We start from the raw sequence: 16,466 nt of genomic DNA on the forward strand, positions 1-16,466 counted from the left end.
AAGTTATTTTAGACTCGAGTGTGATAAAGTCTTTAAAAAGTTTCCCAAAAGGATTAGCCTTTTTCAGAACCCTTTTTAGGAATTACAATGTTAGTAAAACGTTAAATACATTTTAATTTGCAAGCAGCAGAATTCAGTATTGATGACTATAACCAGATTGTAACTATTGCTTCAACCTGGAGTGGAATAGCTACAAAAGTGAAACCTGTAGGTGTGCCCAAAGGAAGCTGAAGTCTGATAGTTCCTTTTCGACCTCTCTATTGCACACATCTCTAAGGATCCTCCAGCTGAGTATCTTCCCAGAAGGGCTTTCTCATTGGGGAAATCTGTAAATTTAAGAGAGGGATGACTTTAAGATGAAGAATTGAGATTTGTAGCTATCTTTTAATGCTATTTAAATAATGTTCACTCAGGACTCTATATTGTTATACTTTCAATCCATAATCACGTGTGAAGGGGTAGGAGGAGTCACTAAATAACAGTTTATTTCTTGGAATTTATTGTACTAAGCAACGAACTAGTTTGCTTTTGAGTACAGATTTACATTCTATAAGGTTGGGTAACTAGAATGATAGAGCAGTGAGTATGTCTGGTCCTGGTGGTGTGTATGTCAGGAAGTATGGGGAGTTTTACAAATGATGCTATGCCAGTAAATGTCCTGAATCTACTGGGGTTTGGGGAATTGAGAAAAACATTGCATTTTTTATCCTAAATTCATACATCCCAGTAAGTTGGGACTATTTCAGTCTTCCTTAATGATATTCTTTATAAATGTTTCTCTATTAAAAGATAATTGGTACAGGCCCTGGGAAGAAGTAAACTCCGTTACTGCAACATTTGGGACCTTTTTTTAAGGTTTATATTAAAACAGAAAGGTTCTTTTCTGATCTTACAACTTTAAAGAAGCTGCTGATGTCACGTTTTATTATACCAGGTCACTTAAAAATATTCTCATTCCATTGAGAAGTATCACTAAATGTTTGAGATATTTGTTTTCTTTGCTGCAACGGTAAGTTAGGCATTAAAGCTTAGAGAACCATCCCTTTTGAACCCAGACTCGGTATCCAGTCACCTTGAGCGTTTTCCTTTGAATGGCACATAGACCTGTTTGTAGGCAGTTAAGCCTAAACTCATCCCGTGCCCTTCCTTTGTCTTGGTAATGGTAATAGTCCACTTGCCTACTCAGTCACTCGAGGAAGAACCTGGGGGAGCCCACCTTGCCCCTTTCTCCCACATCTAGCCACTTGTTAGATTCTGTTGAACTACGCCTTTATCTCTGTTCTCTGCTTGTGTTCACCATCTCCGCTGCCACTCCCTGAGTTCAGGCCATTCCCATTTGTGGCGGAACACTTGCATCAGATTCCTCAGTGGTTTCCTTTTATTTCTCACCAGTCTGTCCTCAGCCCTACATGATTCCTAACCAGCAGTGTGTTCAAGAGAAGTACATATGCTCAGGCCTCTCAGAGATTGGAACCAAATTCAGTATATTAGGACTCTGTATTTCAAAATCCACATTCCTTACCATGTTTTTTTCAAGATCTGGTCTTGCTAGTCTTTTGTCTCCCCACTCGTCCATGGAATCCTGTAACATGGCTTGCTTTGCACACCCTGGGTCTTTCGATGGGCGTCTCTGTCTCTTTTCTGCACCAGGGTAACTTGTCTTTTAAGACTCAGCTCAAGGGATACCTCCTCTGGGCTCTGCCCTTGAGGAGCTCAGTAAGGGAGAAGAATGGCATGTACCTAGAACAAAGAAATTCTGATTCATCCACTGCTGCATGTTTTACAGCCAAAGAATGGAGTACAGGGGAGGGAAAGACCCTCTGACTTGGAGAAAGAGGTGGAACTTGGTGTGGCCCTTCAGAATGAGTAGGGTTTTGGCAGTTGAAGAGGAGAGGGCCCTGGCATCCAGTGAGTTAGTTGGGTAGTTTTCATCCCTCAGAACAGATGTGGGCAGTGATAATCAGAGATGCTCTGAGGAACCCCAGTAACCATCTGCCTACCCCCACACCCGCAATACAGCTACATGCTTCTAACCTTTTGCTGTCCTTTCCTAGGGTTTTAGTTAGGCCAGCCCCTCAGGTACTTTCCAGAAACATTGGGGAACTGGCCTGGTTTTACTCTAGGTTGGCATGTCCAGTGCATCTGGCCCTTCAGAACTAGGAGCGCTCCCTCCCTCTGCCCTGGCAGGGCTAAGTTCTCTGGCCAGCCACTGGGAGAGCTGCCTCTTCATTAAGGGACATCATGGAGAGAGATGCTGATGGGTTTAAGAAGAGGTGGAAGAGAAGTGCCATAGCTTTTCAATTGAGGGATCAGACTTATCCCCTCCCGCAACATCCAGGAGAAGCAGCAGGCAGATCACTTGTGAGGGCTCTTGCCTCTGTGTGTCTCCTCTGGCCAGCTTCATCCTATCTGTCCTTGAGGGCATAGATAAGTTTAACCTTCTTCCCAGAAAAAAAGGGAGAGGAAAGACTCTTTCACTGGGACAAAGCTATTGAGAACAGCTTAGTGGTTAAGAGTTCAGGTCCTGGGCCTGTAACATCTTAGCTGAGTGAACCTAGGCAAGTTATTTAATCTCTGTGCATTAGTTACTTCATCTATGTGCGAAGGTTCAGTGAGTTAATAGAAGAGTGCTCGGCACGTATTAAGTGCTAGATATGTGTAGATATTATTATTGGGAGTGAGCAAGACTCATTCCAGACCAGTGAGAAGAGCAGCCTAACAGGAGAGAAGTTTGGAGGATTGATAGGAGTGGTGCTGAAGAGGTGGATTGAGGCCATGTAGGGTTAGGCCTGCCTGGACATGACCTCACCACCAAGGCAGAGCCCATTCTCTTACCTGTAGTGCTCTCCTGAGTCTTGAAGTAACCTGTTCTTAGGGTTAGTGAAAGGTTTACCGAGACAGCTGTGTGGATGTATCTTTGTTTAAAATGTTTACTTTTTCCAACAAAATCAAAAAGCTCTGGAATTTAAAGTTTGTCTTAGTATGTCAGAATCTTACTCTGTATTTTCTGTGTTTTCTCTTCCTGTCTTGAATGTACATTCAGTGCAGCGACAGTCACTGTGTCCAAAGATGAGTCCAGGTGTGTTATGGAAGGCACCAAAAAGTGCTGAGCTGGGAGGTGGGGATGGGACTTTTGAAGGAAACTCTTGAATAAGTAGTTGGAGTCCCAGAAATAATAGCATTGCCTTTCATCTTCTTTTTTAGCCTTGAAACTGAAAGTTAAGAAAGTTTGCTTCTGGTGGTGGTTCCATTTCTCCTCCTGGCCCTTGCTATAATCTCTTTAGAATTGCAGAGCTGCGAGAGGCCCAGTGATGGGAGGCTGAGGCTTATAGGTGCCATCCACAGACTAGTGGTGGAGCCAGGAGTGATCACTGTCCAGCTCTCCCCGCTCTCAGGGTCTTGCTCCTGCTTTTCACATGGCTACTTTTAGTTTTTAAGGAGAGACAGGGTGGAGAGTAGTAGGATTCATTTCAGGTCATGTGGTGGTTTGGATTTTCTAACAGTTCCAGGTTTGTGTTGATAATAGTTTTCTGTACTTCATTATCTTGTCAGATTTTGCTTCCACTTATTACTAGCATAGTTCAGCAGAGAGGTGAAATACTGTTTTGATAACCCCTAGCCCAGCAGACACATTTGCCACCAAAGCAGTCACTAATGTCAAAGCCAGTGATCATGGCACTGTTCTCTAACTTTCTAAGAGCAGATGCTACCTGACTCCGTCATGGGATGAGGGAGAGGGTTTAACTCAGAAATTGAACAGCCTCTGAGCCCTTTCTGAGATGGCTTATAAATGTCTGTTTTGCACCAGTGTACCTGTTACTGAGAAAACTCAGCACATGAAAACTAAGAGAAGGATCTGCCACATGTTTTACACAAGGGGTTGCTGTCCTCACTTGTCCTGTGTCAGGCTCTGTGTCATTGGGTCCAGTGTTGGACAGACTTGAAGAGGTTCTGTTCCAGCCCTCGAGCTCTCACTCTGGTGAGAGGCGCTGGATTCTGGAGTATGTGATGTAGGTCAAGAATACCAGACACACCCATGTTCACATAGAGACAAATACATTCCAGAAGTGAAGCCGATGGCCGAAAACTGACTGCGTGTGGAGCTGGCATGAGAACCTGTTCAGCTGTAGCGCAGGTCTTGGGTTTAGATTTACAGTATTGAGTTACGTGAAGTCATGATTTAGTGTCATTGCCACTAGTTGCTTTGTGCAAGCTTGGAAAGTACATTTCTGTCAAAATTAGTCATTTTGATACAGTCACACAAAAGCAGAGAGTAACTCTTTCAAATTACTAATGTCCTACTAGTTGTGTAGTTGGTATTTGAGAGTGATCTTGTGCTTAGATTTAAAGCAGATTTGTGTCGCTTTCCCTCAGGCATCCAGCTCCATCTGCCAGCTTTCATTTTGCCTGGCCAGGAAGAGCTTAGAAACATTCCCTGCACAACATAAACTAACGACTAGCTATGAAGGGCTAGGGCAAATACTGTAAAAGTTCGTGCTTTTGTCATCATAAATCTTGGAAAATGTTGTTCCAGATCAAGCTAAGCTTTCCTAGGATCCTGCTCTGGAAATAAAAGTTCTCGTGCTGCCTGTTTCCAATGGAAGTGTTCACCACCCTAACCCACTGCTTTGTGTGGCTGAGATGTTCACGAAGGAGTAATTTTGCCTCTGATTCTAGTCCTGGCCCTACTCTGTACAAGGTCTGGGACTTGGGCCTCTCTGGGACGTGGCTTTACCATCTGTAAAATGATGCTAATATGCCTGACTTGCTCATCTTAGGGATCTTTTGAGCTTCTAGTCATATCTTATGTGCTGGTCATTGTAAACACTGCAAAGAGTTGTCATAACCTACCGCTTCTCACTCTTCCCTCTTAGGGTCTTGCTCCTGCTTTTCATGTGGCTGCTTTTGATGCATGCCTCTTGCACCAAAGGCATGTATCTTCCATAGCATTTCTCCATTTCTGTTCATTGTTGGGATTTTGAAGACGATGACACCCTAAGCTCATGCCCTCCAGACGGGAATGTGGTGGCGATGTGCTGTTAGTAAGCCCCTGCCTTGCTTTTGTTTTATTTCTTTTTTAATTGAGATATAATTGATCAGGTCGTTTCTGAAAGCTTTGTGCCAACAACCATGAACTTACTCATTTCAAATTTAAGATCCTGTGAGTTCTGGTAATAGGCTGTCAATGCCATATCATGTCTATGCCCTGTTATGTAGAATAGAGGATATATGTTGGTGCCTTGACACTTGTCTTAGAATATTAAGAAATGTGGTGATACAATTATGGAAGGGAATGAAACTAATGTTAATTGAGTACCTACTTGGGTGCTAAGTGTTAAGCACTGTATGACATTTCTTGTAATTCTCATTAGGGCCCTGTGAAAGTTTCCTACCATTTTTCGGGTATGATGGTAGACTCTTTGGAGCTTCAGGTGGTGTGAAGGTTGAGGCGGGGTATTGCGCCCAGGCCTGTCTGACTACAGGGGTCTCTACACTTTCTAGTCCATTGATGATTTGGCAGTTTTTGAAGCAACCATCTGCCAAATTAAAATATTATTTCCGTGTGTAATATATAAAGTTAATGTTGAAGAGAGTGATTGGGGATTGGAATATTCTGATTCTGTGGCCTATAGTAATCTTCAGAATAGGGAACAGTAAAATGAGCAATATAAGCCGCAATCAGCATTCACTTTTTTAAAAAAAGTTCAGACTTATATTGCTTTCATGTGCCTGGCTCCGTGGGAGGTGTTAGCTCTTTTAAGAGCTTATTTCTAGCCATGGAAATGACACTAAATTAATCAGGGCATCAGTGTCTTTCTTGCTAAAAGATTGGGTTAGATGGGCATGGTGGTTCTTAAGCAGGATGCACCTTACCGTCACTTAGGAGGTTCTGATTCTGCAGGTTTAGAGTGGGGCCTGGGCACTAGCCAGACTTTATCTCCTCTTCCTCTCTAATCCCCCTTCTCAGCCACATGTAGGTGTTAAACAGCTTCCTCCTCCAAGGGATGGTGGAATCCACAATGCTAGTAAATGCTCCAGCCAAACTTGGTTCCCTGCTGCTTCCCTAAACCCAGTGATTTCTTCTTCTATGTCTCTGAGTATGTTTCCCACACACAGATGTCTGTTTTTTTCTCTGTAGAAGTTCAGCTTTCCCCATCCTTCAAGGCCCCTCTCAGAGCCTCTCTTACATAAAGCTGTTACCTTCTGTTGCCTGCTAGGCCTTCCTAGCTCTGACCTGCAAGCTCCTAGAGCAGTGCTTATCCACTCCCCAAACCCACTCTCAACAGCCAAGAAGATGGCTTTTAGTTTTATTTCCTGTAGTTCTTAGGGGCACAATGCACCTTTTTACATTTGACAAATACGAAATTACGGGATGATATGGAATAAGTTTTTGAAACCTGCAAGCACCTTGAGACTTGCTGGTCCAGAGCATTGATTTGCTGTCTGAAGCAGCCCTGACTTGCACAGCTGATATTTCCTCTGTACATCTGTCTGGATTTCTTAAAGAGTACCATGGCCACAAGCTGGTTAAGAATCATGTGCTCCTGAGGGGTTCTCAGTCAGGCCATGTGTGAAGATTACCCTGGAGATTTCAAACAGTCGATTTTTTAGGCCCCATCCTCGACTTCCAAAGACGAAAAAAAGAGACTTTGAAATACTTTGCCCTAACTCGGATGCACACGTCTGAATTGTGTGACAGAAGGCTTGCTGTGTACAACTGTCTCCTGCTCTCCTGTCAGGGTCTAGCTGAGGCTTATGTGCAGGACTTGGAGCAGAGCACTCTTGCTGGGGCCAGGTTGTCTATTCTGTTAGTGCCTGCAGAGCTGTTAGGCAGTGGTCCGCTTCTGCCACATGCCTCTACTTTGGCCTGGAGTAGGGTAGGCATCAGGCTCTCGCGGCTGTAGTTGGTGAATGAACTTTTTCCTCTTTGAAGAGCTGAGCAGCTCTTCAAAGCTCTTTCAGGTCTGGCAATACGCTGAGATCCATCTTGGCTCAGAAATGGACCTCACTGTGAGAAGCATTGCTCTTTCTCCCTCACCACTTACCCTGGCTAGGAAGCATGCTCTTTCCCGCCAGGAGAAGGAACGTGCGAATTGGCTGGTTCTGCTTTTTCCCTCTTGCTCTTTCTTGGTTTGTCAGCATTGCACCATCACCCCTGAGTAACTGACTGGGACTGCTTCTTGCTCTGAGCAGAACTGAAACAAACCTTTGTGGGGCATATTTTCTAAGCTCCTGTCATTCTTGGCTTTGGTCTTCCTGACTGTTCTTCTAGAGCTGGGCCTCTCACACTTTTTTGTCATAAGGTCTTTTTGTCTGTCATTTGAAATTTTAAATTTGAGCTCTGAATTTACATTGGTTTCTTTACATTTCTTCTCCAGTTCTTCATTCTCAGGATCATTCTCGGTTATAGGGGTGCACTTTCGCTTGAAGTTTTGTCAGTCCTCTTGAGTCATGCCTTTTTGTCTCAGACCTTCAGATGAGCCTGTCTTTTCTCTGACTCCAATCCATCTTCAAGTTGTTCTCAATAGAGGCATGATTGGCATTTTGATTTTAACAATTCTTGTCTGCAGGACCATCTTGTGCAATGCGGAACTTTTAACATTCTGGCCCCCGATAGATAGTACCAGTCATTCTCAGCAGCTGGGGCTCTCAAGGAGGACGAGGAAGACATTGGGAAATTGGGGTGAGATCACAAAGCCTGACATTTAATGGGTGAGGCTAGAGATGCTGAAGTGCAGAGTCCTGGGTGCTGCCACCACCCTGTTGAGAAACACTCATTGGGGGCTGCCCAACATTCTCAGGAGATTACCGGATTGCTTGTTTGTTTGTCTTGGTGTCTCTTACTTCTGCTTTAAAATTAGTTCTTCCTTGTTGGTTAGAATTATGCAAAGAAGGCTGCCACTTTGGTCTTTGATGAGCTTTAACTTTACAGCAAGGTAAGTTGAGAGTTTATTCAATAACTACGCTTTGAATACCTTCATCTTCCCAGCCCTGCCACCGTTAGTGCCACCCCTTCTTCTCTGTCCAGGGAGTGTGTGGCGTCCTCCTCCCACAGTATGGCTTTTATCTTTGTTCATATATCTCTTGATATCAAAGCACTGATAGGTGTCCTCCCCTTGCACACAGTACCACTCGTGTCTCCCTTTTTCTTGAGCAAGGTGGCAGTTTTTCGCTGCCACATTACAGTTGAGTCCCATCTTGCCATGTTTTTGTAATTCTTTTGAAATTTACCTTGTGTTTATCACCTATACTTCATGTTGTTAGTATGTGGATTTCTGAAGCCATAAAGAATAGTTTCATATTATTTTAAAAATTTATTTCTTCTCATAAATGTTAAATATATTCTCCTGTTGTTTCTTCTTTTTTGATTATCTAATTTCAAAGTTCTCTCTGGAATATTTCCCCCCCTGTCTGCATTTTTGATAGCTCATTGGTCTCACCCCTTAAAGTACATGATATCTCATGTCTCTAGCCAGGAATCTTACTCTAGTGTCTTAAGCCAAGGACCAGAAAATCAAAATACATAGAGAGCCCTTCCCATCTCAGAGCCTTTTATCCCTCCCCAAGCCCAAGCTTCCTAACTGTTCACTAACTCAATCATTAAGCAAGTGTTTTTTTTTTTTTTCCCCTCTTTAATTCCCACCCCCTTCCACCTCTGACCTATGGATGTTGTTGGTGTTTCCCCTTAAGAACTGGATCTCTGAAGGCGGGGCGTCTCCTCCCGCATGCTCACAGTGTGCACCTGGGGCCTGGCGCACCCGGGTATGGTCCATAGCTCCCTCTGGGGCGCGAACCCAAGACCTTCTGCGTGTAAAGCAGACATGCTAACTACTACACTAAGCTACCCCTTAAGCAAGTGTTTGACAAAGCATGACCATGAGCTTCTGGGGCTTCCTGATCCCTGCCCTCTCGCCTGCCCTCCTGGAGTTTACATTCTGTTTGGGGAATGGGCCAGAGTGGTATTGTGGATGTGAGAACTCTTCTTCCTGTATCTGGCCAGGCTGTATAATTCCTAGGTGAGCATTTCCAATAAGTCCCAGGCATTAGCAAGAGGCCTAGATGGCGGTTGGCAGGTTCAGTGGTCTCTTAGGTTCCATGCTTTCCCTCCTGCAGGCTTAGAAAGAAGGGTCAGGCCACCCCTTACCCTATTTCAGGGGTCACAGCCATTGCCATTACCAACTTCCTCACTGAAGCTGAACATTGCTTAGAAATGGAATTCATCTCTCAGTGTCGGGGACTCTCTCACGGTGTAGGTTGTTAAAAATCCCCAATTCAGACACCACCCCACACTTGCTGGACCGGAATTTTCCAACCTAGGTCCAGGCCTAGACAATTGCAGTGGGCAGCTAGTGTTGACAAGGAGCAGCACCCTGTGCGAAGAAACTTGAGCCTATTGCCTGCCATGAAGCACTAGTGTATCCTACCTGCCTCATGTACACATTCATTCGATGTGCTGTCCTTCTCGGCCCACTCTGTGCCAGCCACACCACACATTCTGCAATCGAGAACCTGTAGCACTGCCTTAGTTCCCCTTTCTCGGGAATTGTGTCCCCAGGGTGCCTTGTAAGCTGTCAGCTGTGTGATGGGAATGGAGGTGTGGACATCTTTGGGGCTTGATGTGGGTGCCGAATCAGAGCCTCTGTGCCACTGCGAGCCACTGCACCAAACAAAGAGGGGCTTCCCATTTCTGGAGGGGTTCATGGGCTGATCAACAAGGAGGAAGCCAGGCCAGCGAGGAAGAAGTCCTGCCAGCCCGCAGAGGAGGCAAGGCCCTGCTGAGTGCTGCTCTGGGGTTGCAGAAGAGAAGGCATCCAAAAGATGTGGAGGAGGCTATTGTGCTATGGATGAGAGGCCGATTTGGGGCATTGGGGGGCAGCATGTCACTCCAGATATCTGAGAATGGAGGATGTTGAGGATTCAGACAGGCACTTAATGGGTGGCTTAGGCTATAACACACTTATTGGACGTTTGTTTGAGTTGTTGAGAAAGCAGTGGGAAATAGCAGTCTGATGTACAGTTGAAAAACAAGTGATAGAAAATTCTAGACTGAACACATCTCAAGCAGGGCCTTGAAGTAGTCAGGGTGGTCGTGCTTCCTGGATGAGATGGCATTTGCAATATTGACTGTATAATAATAGCCTCTCATGTTTACAAGGGGTTCTATTGCTTCCAATGTGGTTTCCCTTTGTTGTCTACAACTCTGGATCTTGCTATCCCTTTTTTGCAGCCGAGGAAACCGAGGCTCAGTGAAGGTTTCCTGTCCCCCTCCCATCCCAGACTGGATGGTTGTTCTCTGTGCTGTACGCCGGTGCTGAGGGTAGAGTCCTGAAATCACACTTACAGCGTTGGGTAGAAAACTGTGGGTACGTGTGTGCTCCTGGTCCTAGTTCCATTCGTTTTAATATCCTCGCCGTCTGACACAGTCAGTGCTTAATAAATCTCAGTTGTAAGAAGTCAGATCTGTAGTACCTTTCTTGTGCCCCACCGTATGACACATGGTGACAGGCCAAATTGGAGGCAGTGCGTCCGCAGAAGCAGTTATCTACCCTGCCGAGTACTGTGGGTTCACCGAGGTGGGGGCTTGTCTTGTCTGGGATGTGGGTTCAGGGGACCACTGTGGCTCCGAGCCTCTTAACCAGACCAGACACGGTCTAGTCCACACTTTGAAATTTTGTCATCCGTGGTGTCGGCACTTGGTTTAATTTGAGGGAGTCAGGAGGGATCTTAATGTGTGGTGCTTTCCCCTATTTGACACCCCTTTATGCTTTGTCAATCAACAGGAGCTTGAAGAAATCCGCAAATGTGGAATGAAAAACTTCCGTAACATCCAGGTTGATGAAGCTAATTTATTGACTTGGCAAGGGCTTATTGTTCCTGTGAGTATTGAACACTTCCACTTCTTATCAGATTATTCTTTAAGGTGATGTGTGTGCTGTTGGGCTTCTCTCTACTCCCAAGGAGACTTTTAGTACAGGCAACCAACAGATGCACAGAGGCGGGCTGTCACTCTAGGGTAATAAGGTAGGGACCATAGCTTCGGGTTCTTGAGTAGGATCCTATCTTTGCACTGGTTTTGTAACATTCCGGGGGGCCCAAGCTCTCCAGATCTGTGGTTATGAACCTGAGAAAGGAATGCGTCTGTCTGGGCTCCTGTCTTTCCCGGCTTATATTGGCCTGGCCTCAGTTGTCCAGTTGGGGCCGCCTTCTCTGACCTTCTTGGGAGATGGCAGGTGTTCCCACCTAGATCTTCTCTTTGCTTTTCCTCCTGGTTTTGCATCTGTGTCTCTAACCCTCTGGATACCTGTTTTGGACTTTATTCCTGGTAACCTCTAGTATGTGTCTCCCATTTGTCTCAAATCTCTTTGCTTCATGGCCCACCTGTTCCCTTTACTCAGTATCCTTTCTGGAGCTTATGCCTCCAGTATCTGCCCCTCCACAGCTCCCGCTCTCCCTGTCTCACTGACTTCTGCCTTCAGAATGGCTCTGGCCTTCTAACAGTGGCTTTCCTGTGACCTTACTGCCTTCCTGATTTAGTGTCTGCTCTTTCTCCATCCTTTCATCTCCTCGCCCCTCAAGAGACTTGTCCTGTATTAACTCCAGTTTGCCAACCCAGTTCCTCCCACCCTCCTGAAGTAGCTTCATACCAAGCACACGGGCTCCTCTCAGTCCTCATACCTCTGGCTTGAAAGCCCTGGAGCCGTGGACCCTTCTTGCCTCCTGAACCATTGGAGTCCATGCTGTGACCCAGCTCCATGTTCTGTAACTAGTGTACCTTGTGCTCCTGTGCTGTTGCTTCCTCTTAACTCTCAGACATGGATCTAGTGTAGTCCCTCACCTTTCTCTTTTGTTTTGTTTCTTGGAATCCTTGCTTCTTCCAGCATAATAGGTTACTAGGTTATTACTGTACATGGAGGAGTTCTGTCTCTGCCTCTATTCCTGTCTTCTCCCCAGAGCCATACCATCTGTCCACGGGGCGGCCTCGCTTAGACACTGTGTGCCTTCCCTGACTCACAACTGGGACCTTCTTTGTGAGTGCTCCCTTTCTTTCTTGTTCTGTATCTACCCAACTTCTCTTTTCTTTCTCACTTTCCCCATTTGAGCCTCAGGCCCTTTTCCTGTGCCTGGCCCTGCCCTGCATTGTGGTATAAAATCTTGGCTTATGGTCAGGTTGGTTACTTTGCCAAAGCCTCACATGCAGCATGCTTACTGTGCATGCTTTCTTTTTGATGCTGGATGCAGGTCACACCTTTTTAAAAAGTTAACTTAAATGGCAAATGTTGGATTTGCAGTTTATTTTCATATTCATTTGGATAACTAAGGGAAGATATACTTTTTAGTCTTTCAGTACATTCAAAATTTTAAATCTAGGAGTTCTGGTTTTGAAGATGGAGTGCTTTAGATTTCTCCAGGCTTGGAGGTAGTGGGGCTCAGGGCACAGGGTGTGGATGGTAGAGAAGCTCCTGACTGGGAAGGGTCAGCTGGTGACCCCAGTCCTTCCCTGCCATAGGGACCTATTAGGTGCTGAGTGGAAGGATGGCTAAGACCATCTGGCTCTTTTCTAATTGAGATTTTTAATCCTACTGATAAAAGAAGTGAATAATTAATCTGTGGATTTTTTGAAAACTGATAAGAATGAATGGGACAGTATTGGGCAGTCTACCCTGTGAGCTCAGTGGCCTGAAAGACTATAGGCTGGCTCCAGGAATAGATGGCCGTCAGGCTGTGACCTGAGTGTATACCAAAGCCTCCTTTTGGTGTTATGTTGATGGAGCCTGTGGAATGGGCTACTGTCTCATTAAGCCCAAGGTGGTGGCTGGCTGGTAGAATGCCATTGTGCTTGAGCCAAGGCTCTGGGGTGTGTCTAGGCCAAAGCCTTCCCTTCCTGGGGAAGCCAGAGACTGTAGGCCATGGTCAGTGCTGTCCTCACCCCTACTCATGCTACCTCTTCTCATTCTTCTCTCACTTCCTTCCTGTAATCATTGTCCAAAGTCCCCACTAGTACCCCATACCTGGACCTCATTTCTTCCTGTATTGTAGGGGCTGGGTCAGCATGAGGAATCTTCTACCCACACTTACCGGGGGTCTACTCAGCTGAGGTGAAAGCAGAGCCAGGCCAATAAAGGCGTGGCACCCCAGAAGTGTGCCTTTACAACAGGGGCTGGTCCTCGGGGAGCTGCTTAGTAAATATGCCCTAGCTGGTGAGGTGGGGGCAGTGAAGGCAGGAGGTGAGGCTAGAGAGGCATTTTCTAAAGACACTTCACTATTACCATGGCAGATTTATTCCCTTTAAACATGTGTTTTTATATAAAGTTTTTTGTTATTTGAAATTCAGATGTGATGTCTAAGAAAATAATCCCATAATCCCTTCATGAAGAAATGTGTTCCCAGCCTTTCTTTTTAATTTTATATTTTAGAACAGTAAATACTTTTATTGCATGAGCTAAGATGGGAGGGAGGAAGATTTATTTGCCTTCCTGGGCCTTGACTTTCCTCATGGAACTCCAGCTCCTTGCCCTCTAGCACATAGCTATTGCTTGACCACGTCGGCCTGATCTTAAAGCGATGTGTGCAAGAAGCTTGCCCTATTGGAACTGTCCCTCTAGAAGACTGCTGATTTTGGCATTCTTTTTCCTTTCTTCATATTTCTTCTGAATTTTCTTTGGTCATTTTTGTTACAATTTTTCCTTTGCAAGAGTCAGCTTGACCCCTTGTGGCCCAGGTGCAGTGCACAGTAGGACTCATACCACTGTTATACTGTGTGCTGTCAGTGAGCATGATGCAGTTCTTTACTAGGGTCTTAGTACAGACCAGCTTTTGGTTGGATGCATTGTAGAAAACATTCTTGTTTTGTGTGTACAACAATTTTAGTATATGTGCTGCCAAAGCAAGCATACCTCCCAGCCTTTTTAATGCATTTTTAATAGGCCATTGAATAATTTCATAATTAATTTATACTTTCATCATTTAGTCATTGCCTTGAAATTCTTCATGAACATAATTTTAAATAACTAAAATATCCCATAACATTTACGTGATAATTTATTTAATATTCCTTTAATATTGACCACTTATATTATTGATCTTTTTCCATTTTAGAAATAATTTATCTGTGAACATCTTTATATGGAAAATTTAGTGTGCATCTTTAAGTTCTGATCTTAAGAGATAATATATATATATATTTAGAGGCAAAAGGAAAGTTTATTAGAAAAGGGATAACACTCCACAGACAGAGCAGGTCTTCTCTCAGAGGTAGAGAGTGAGAGGGACCTTAAGATATAATATTCTGCATAATATATTCCAGTAGGATCAGGGTTATATTGTATATAAGGAAGGAACCATCTGTAGGGCTCTGCAGACAGCTCCTGATACAAGATGATGATTTTACAACTTTATGATGGTACGAAAAACTACACACATTCAGTAGAAATTGTCTAGGCAAAGCTAGGATGTCCCGTAGGTTAAAGACATTTTCAGTTTACAATATTTTCAACTTGTGATGGGTTTATCAGGATGTAACCCCATCGTAAGTCCAGGAACATTTGTATGTATGGTGAGTTATTTTCCAGAAAGATTGCGCCAATATACATTCTTATGGGCACTGTGCACAAGTTCCCACATGCGTCCCTGGCTATCATGGAGGTTGCTGGGCATTTTAAAGGCAGTTCTGAGTGGCTCATAGTTCAGCACCCAGGCTGTGGGTTTCAGCTGTCCAAGATGAGAACCCCAGCCCTGTCTCTGGCTGGCTTGGTGATCTAGGGCAAGTTATACAGTTTGTCCTGGTATCTTCACCTCTAAAAGAAATACTTAGCTGTGGTTGTAAAAGTTCAGTAAATGCATGTGTGTGAAGTATTTTTAGCCTCGCTCTTGTTAAAGCCTTTGTGGGGTTCTCTGGAAAACCGGCAATATGTAACAAAGAGCCTATGAGATAGACATACAGAAAGAAATCGTTGCCAGTTAGGTAGGTGCAAAAGTTCTCAATTTAATTTGTGTCTTAGTCCCATTCAGGCTGTTGTATAACGAAATACAAGACTGGTTAACTTACAAACAACAAAAATTTATTTCTCACATTTCTGGGGGTCAGAAGTCTGAGTCAAGGTGCAGGGTCCCGTGAAGGCCCTCTTCTGGGTCACAGACTTCTTGTATCGTCAAATGGTGGAAGGCAAGCTGGCTAGCTCTGGGGCACTAATTCATTCATGAGGGCTCTGCTTTAATGTTCTAATCACCTCCCAAAGGCCTTGCCTCCTAATGACATTACCTTGGACATTAGCTTTCAACATATGAATGAGAGAGGCACAAATATTTAGATCATAGTCATTTGCATTTTTAATTTTGTTATTACAGTAGAAGTTTCTTTTCACTTATTGACTACATTTCTGCAGTCTATTAGATTTTTAGGATGTATTTTTTGTTGAATTGTAGGAATTCTGGATTAATCCTTTGTGTCTGGGACAAATATTTTTCAGCTTACCGTTTTTTTCTTAATTTTGTTTATTCAGAAGTTTCTAATTTGAAGTTTTCTCTTACAGTTTTTGAAAACTTTGCTTCATTGATTTTTGTGGTAAAATGCATATAACATAAAATTTGTAATTTTAGTCATTTTTAAGTGACATTAATTACATTTAAAATATTTGCCAACCATCATCACTATTTCCAAACTTTTTTATCACTCATACAGAAACTCTGTACCCATTAAACAATAACTTCCCATTCCCCTGCCCCCAACCCCTGATAACTCCTAATTAATCTGTGAATTTTCTTATTCTAGATGCTTTATATAAATGAATTTTATAATATTTTTCTTTTTTATCTGGTTTATTTCACTTAGCATAATTTTATCAAGGGACATCAGTATCATACCATGTATCAGAACATAGTATTTATAGATGAATAATATTCCATTATATGTCTGTGCCATATTTTGTTTACCCGTTCATCCGTTGAGGGACACTAAGGTTGCTTCCACCTTTCGATTATTCTGAATAATGGTGGAAGGCTGTTATGAACATTGACATGCAAGTATCTGCTTGAGTTCCTCTTCATTTCTTTTGGATATATATGTAGGAGTAGAATTGCTGGATGATATGGTAATTCTCTTTAACTCTGAGGAACCATCAAACTATTTTTCACAATGACTACGCCATCTTCCAATTTCACCAGCATTATACAAGTATTCCAGTATTTCCACATCCTCACCAACACTTATATTCCCTTTTTTAAAAGTTATAGCCATTCTAGTGGATGTAAACTGGTATCTCATGGTGATTTTGATTTGCAGTTTCCTCATGACTGAAGATGTTGAGCAATTTTTTATGTGCTTCTTGGCCATTTGTATATCATTGAAGAAATATATATTCAAGTCTTTTGCTGTTTTTTTTTAAGACTTTGTTTTTCAATTTGAAGATATAATTGGCTTTTTTCGCTGTTTGTTTGTTTGTTTGTTTGTTAAGCATTTAATTTATTTT

General features: G+C 43.6%; 1 protein-coding gene across 3 annotated transcripts in view; it reads left to right on the forward strand.

Annotated features, from left to right (window-relative positions):
• Positions 1 to 16,466, forward strand: part of UBE2L3 (ubiquitin conjugating enzyme E2 L3) — a 48,420-nt gene that overhangs the window by 3,460 nt on the left and 28,494 nt on the right. The window contains exons 1-2 of one of the 3 annotated variants that reach the window (XM_011355943.2): positions 10,232 to 10,364; positions 10,782 to 10,877. The exons of 1 other annotated variant lie outside the window; for it this stretch is intronic. In XM_011355943.2, the coding sequence (XP_011354245.1) occupies positions 10,809 to 10,877 (69 nt within the window). In that variant the 5' untranslated portion in view covers positions 10,232 to 10,364; positions 10,782 to 10,808. Of the gene's footprint in view, positions 1 to 10,231; positions 10,365 to 10,781; positions 10,878 to 16,466 lie in introns of those variants that run through there. One more of the 3 variants, XM_011355942.2, reaches the window with a different exon arrangement.

This window comes from Pteropus vampyrus, unplaced genomic scaffold (assembly GCF_000151845.1).
Source record: "Pteropus vampyrus isolate Shadow unplaced genomic scaffold, Pvam_2.0 Scaffold23, whole genome shotgun sequence".
Lineage (NCBI taxonomy): Eukaryota > Metazoa > Chordata > Mammalia > Chiroptera > Pteropodidae > Pteropus > Pteropus vampyrus.